At 32.1% G+C, this 5,313-nt stretch overlaps 1 protein-coding gene across 1 annotated transcript; it reads left to right on the top strand.

Moving 5' to 3' along the window:
• Window positions 1-387: 387 nt before the first annotated feature.
• RagC-D (Ras-related GTP binding C/D) lies at window positions 388-5,203 on the top strand. The gene is made up of 8 exons (XM_013321970.1): window positions 388-654; window positions 733-875; window positions 966-1,194; window positions 2,784-2,879; window positions 3,116-3,334; window positions 3,609-3,751; window positions 4,374-4,522; window positions 4,917-5,203. The coding sequence occupies exons 1-8, from the start codon at window positions 652-654 to the stop codon at window positions 5,087-5,089; spliced, it is 1,155 nt and encodes a 384-aa protein (XP_013177424.1). The 5' UTR covers window positions 388-651; the 3' UTR covers window positions 5,090-5,203.
• Window positions 5,204-5,313: the final 110 nt, after the last annotated feature.

Below are 5,313 nucleotides of genomic sequence, written 5' to 3'. Positions count from 1 at the left end.
ATTAAACGTCAATCTCGATTGAGTACTGAGAAACGCCAGTAGCTTATTGGCGTTTTCCAGTTTCCTTTGTTCCGACCAAGTTTCGAATTTCCTTCAATTAACGTCGAATCCCTTATCATTTGAAATTTTAACTTGAAAAATATTCCTCAACAATTAGAAGACGTGATTTACCAAACCTTTGGATATCATAGAAACTTTACTTTTATTAAAAGTGTTGTAACTTCGTGAAGCAAATTTATTTTATAATCTACAATAAAGAATTTATAACCTGGCAGCAAAACTAACTCAATTTTTTGGTCTAACAACTTTCCTTGCTGTCTTTGTCAATTTTCTTTCAAACTTCTTTATTGTATGACGAATCGAAAAGAAATAATAAAACTTATAATAATGAATAGATATGGTTCATAATTTAATAAGAAATAGTAATTGTTTATTTGATTTACAAGTATTTTATTTAAATTATTACAAAAAAATAGTTGGTGGTCGTTTCGACATTGTGCTAACTAGTTCTGTTTCGTCATAAAAGCTGATTAAAGAAGATTAATCCCATGTTTTCTACATATTTTGATTAATAACCGTCGTAGGAAATGTAGTTTTATAAGTAACGCATAATTATTTAATTCTTTTTTTTATTTAACTAGAAATAATAAAATGGTTTGTAAATACTTGATTACATTTTACAAGTGACAAATGAAGTATTCATTATTTTATAGTTCATTGACTTTATTCTAGAGCTATCAAGACGAATCCAGTTGTTACGTAGGGTCCTTCCCTAAGGACTTCAGCTATGGCCCATTTGAACAGAATGGGGAGAGTGACAATGCATCATTACAGGAAGATCATAAACCACGAATTTTACTTATGGGATTACGGAGGTACAGATATATTTGAATTAAATTTATAGTGTTCATAAAAAAGACAGAATGTTCAGTGAAAAACAGTGATAATTTTTTTTTCTCTTTAAGATCCGGAAAGTCATCAATACAAAAGGTTGTATTCCATAAAATGTCACCCAATGAAACATTATTCTTAGAATCCACAAACAAAATAGTAAAAGATGACATCAACAATAGCAGCTTTGTTCAGTTTCAAATATGGGATTTTCCAGGACAAATAGACTTTTTTGATCCTACTTTTGATTCTGATACTATATTTGGAGGCTGTGGTGCACTGGTGTTTGTCATTGATGCCCAGGTATGAAATTTAAATTATTCATGTGGTATTCAAGTATCAACTTAGTAGTTATATAAATGACCAAAGTAAATTAATTGTCCTATTAACCTTACTAATACCATAAATGCAGAAGATAAATAATGAATGTTACTACATAACTTTAGAATGGCTTAAATGGATTTGGATAGAATGAACCAAAGACAGATTCCAGTAAGAATAACAAAGGTTACTTAAATATTTTTTTCAATACACTGAGAGAGATCCATACAGCTGTTTAAGAGATACCTTCAAACAAGCATCCATCCATTTATCCAAACATTCACATTTATAATATTAGTATGATTGTATGGTGTCATGACTCAATATCACTTTACCTCTTTATCAGCAATATTATTGTATATAATAGTGTCAGTGTACTGTATTGTATGTGTAGGTATTTGAAAATATAAATCATATGAACTAGTAATTGATTATTTTGTTACAATGTAGGCTATATAAGTCAACAAAATTAATAACAGTTGCCTCTTACATTGTAATTGTTTTCTGTTAACTACTATATTTATAAATATGATGAAATACATTGTTTATATGTTTTGATGCATTTATAGGATCAAATAGTTTATTCCACATGAGAAATTGCAATTACCTTATTTAATTACTTAATAATATTTTTTTATTTAATTACCTAATACCTTATCTTTATATATATAATTCTTCTGTGAGTGTGTATGTCACTGAACTTCTCTCAAACAACTGGACCGATTTTGATGAAATTTTTTGTGTGTGTTCAAGGGGATCTGGGGATGGTTTAGATTCACAATTTTCATCAAATATTAATTTCATGTTAATTTATTCAAATTAAAGATGTGTAGACAGGACAATGTCTGTCGGGTCCACTAGTTTAATTATAAAAAGGGTGAACGTTTTTGCTTCATTATTAATAAAAATGATTTCAATGCTGCATTCAAAACAACTTCATATCAACAGTTTTATAGTAATAAAACTCTGTTTTCAATATAGTGAGAGGTCAAATGTTATAATTGCATGTTTATGCAGTTTCTATCTGATTTGGAATATTGCCTCATATCAGAGAATGACGACATTCAGTAAACTACATAGTTATGTTAATGGGGTGGCAGATATTTACATTATTCATGTTGAAATTTACTTTGCTATTGCCTCTATATCAATAGTCTGTAAATTTACTGCTAGATGCTTGCCAATTTCCACCATCTATTAATTATGATGCTTAACATTTCCTTACAGTAGAATTCCACTTTTATTACATTTGTATTAATAATGTCATTCTTTTTATTCTCGCTCACATGAGACAATATATACATGTCATAGCAGTGGAGTTCTACTCTTAGAGTATGTATAGTATATTTCAAATATCTTGGCGACTTGAAAAATCATATGCATTGCTGCACTGAATACAATTAGTAGAGTGAATAGGCACTTACTAAGCTAGCGCGTACCATCTTTCGATGATGCAGCTCAATATCAGCTGCTAAGATCTTTGGAATGTATTATAACATAAATATTGTTCTACTTCTTGTGTAGTCAAAATTTTTGTTATTCTGATGACTTAGATAATTTGCTTATTACAGGATGATTATCAAGATGCTTTGGAGAAACTGCAGCTGACAGTAACAAAGGCATACAGAGTAAATAGCAATATTAAGTTTGAAGTCTTTATTCATAAGGTGAGTAATATTTTAAAGAAGTTGTAAATTTGAACAATGTTTAATTACCTCAAGCATCATTAATCCTTTTCTAAATGGATGGAGGTAAACCCTTGGTCTCTGACCTTAGTTGGGAGTTGTCCAATGTCTGTGCAACTCATGCCGTTTTATAACTATTAGGTACAGGTTGATCTGAATTTTATTTATTTTCTTTTGAAAACTTTTTGTTACAATTAATCATGTCTGATTTATTACAGGTGGATGGCCTTAATGACGATTACAAAATGGAATCTCAAAGGGATATTCATCATCGTGCAAACGAAGACTTGGTTGAAGCGGGCTTGGACCATGTGCACTTATCATTCCATTTAACATCTATTTACGATCACTCTATATTTGAAGCCTTTAGTAAAGTTGTGCAAAAATTAATACCACAACTACCAACCTTAGAAAATCTTCTCAATATATTAATTTCTGTAAGTATAATAAATTCGTAATTACTCAATATTAAAATCATTTAATTAATAAAATAATAAAAGATAATAAAATAATAAAAGTAGGAATTACTTAATAAACATGTTTAAAAAAAATGTTTACAAAGACTGAATACCTTATGAACAACACAAATTGGTTAAGCTTAATATTGCCTGTTAATTATTTTTTTATAAAATATAGATTCATCTTAAAGATATTAGTTGCTGTATTGTTTAGTATGAGATTATTGATTATTTTAAGGTATGTTTTTCATAGAACTCTGGTATTGAGAAAGCGTTCCTATTCGACGTGGTGTCCAAGATCTACATAGCGACGGACAGTTCGCCAGTAGATATGCAGAGCTACGAGCTTTGCTGCGACATGATAGACGTCGTCATTGATATCTCATGTATATATGGGTATGTAAGAAATTAAATAAATTTTTTTAATATCATAAGGTGGCAAACGAGCGAGCGGCCACCTGAAATCGCTGCAATAGCGAAGTGACCCTTGATCGACGGAGGAGAGGATGCACGGAAAAAAAAAATTCTATGCATCCCTCATCCGGAAAGTTCGTATAAAGGAAGGATGGGAAGGGAAAGAGGACTAAATTAGGCCTCCGGGACGCACTCTCTCAGACGAAACGCGGAATTGCGTCCACTTCACGCCTGTGTTGTGTTTTTCTGTATGGTATTAAGCAGTATTAAGAAAACCTTGAACCTGAAATTGACGTGTTTGTATGCGTAGATGTATGAATGTAGAGGTGTGTCACGTCTCTGCCTACCCCTCTGGGTCACAAGCGTGAGTTATATTTGTGTTGTAACAAACGACTATGTATTTTTGTTAATCTGATGTTTATCATGGGATTTTAATATGGTTAAATTTCATTTTAATTGTGACCCCATAGTTTAAATTATTGGACTGATTTTGAATGAATGTTCTTCCTCGGAATGTTGGAAATTATAAGTCATGTCATGTAAAAAACCGAAAAAATATTAAATTAGGCGTGTTATTTTGTATATGCTCTCTGTATTGTTACAGAATGGTGGATGAAACCGAAGTGAACACATTCAACAGTCAAAGTTCCAGTCTGATCAAATTGAACAACGGCACGGTGCTCTATCTGCGTGAAGTGAACAAGTTCCTCGCGCTCGTCTGCATCCTGCGCGAGGAAAACTTTCAAAAGCAAGGTATTTATCATATCTCTTCATATCAATACAACAACATAATTATTATACTTTATAACGCTTTCCATATAGCTTGTGCTAAAGGCAACGTTTTGAATTCTTTTAATGACACAAACCCCTTAGGGCACCATCCATAGTCACAGCTGGTCACATTTGTGAACCCCCCCCTTAGTGTGACGTCACACATTTTGGAATTTTATAAACAAATTTATGACATTTTAAATAGTATAGATATAAAGTATTATATTTTTAAAAGTGTGACGTCACAAAACGAGATCCCATAACATGTAAAATTGTATCACGGCGTATGGAAGACGTCACATGTCGACGTTTCTGCTTAGTAACTTTAATATGGATAAAATTCGAGGTTATTCTCAGTTCGGATATGATTTTGCAGGTGTAATAGATTACAACTTCTTGTGCTTCCGCGACGCGATCACGCAAGTATTCGAGTTACGCAACAAAAGTCAGGGCGCGCTGGCGGCGGCGCGCTCGCGCGACTCTGACGTCATCGCCAACGGCGCCGGAGACTCCGCGGAGAGCACCTCCGACTCGCACCAACTTCTATAGCACAACAATTCTCTATCTTATCTATGTTTACCCTAGAAAAAAAGCTTATTACGTGTAATTTGTATTATGTTCGGTTCAATATAATATATTGTTAATAAATGCATATTTTTATCACATTTGTATATTTATTGCGCGAGTACTCGACAATTAATAGTAAATATTGTTGATAAGATTAAAAAAATAGTCCTATTCCTAATCGAATCTTTATAGGTTATATATTATGA

Source organism: Papilio xuthus, unplaced genomic scaffold (genome assembly GCF_000836235.2).
Source record: "Papilio xuthus unplaced genomic scaffold, Pxut_1.1 DF825946.1, whole genome shotgun sequence".
NCBI classification, from domain to species: Eukaryota; Metazoa; Arthropoda; class Insecta; order Lepidoptera; family Papilionidae; genus Papilio; species Papilio xuthus.
This window is presented reverse-complemented; position numbering and strand designations above follow the sequence as displayed.

Excerpts from the sequence above, each read along its gene's own strand:
- RagC-D (XM_013321970.1), top strand. Across the intron at positions 1,195-2,783 it reads TGTTTGTCATTGATGCCCAG|GATGATTATCAAGATGCTTT; the intron begins GTATGAAATTTA and ends TGCTTATTACAG. Across the intron at positions 3,752-4,373 it reads GATATCTCATGTATATATGG|AATGGTGGATGAAACCGAAG; the intron begins GTATGTAAGAAA and ends GTATTGTTACAG.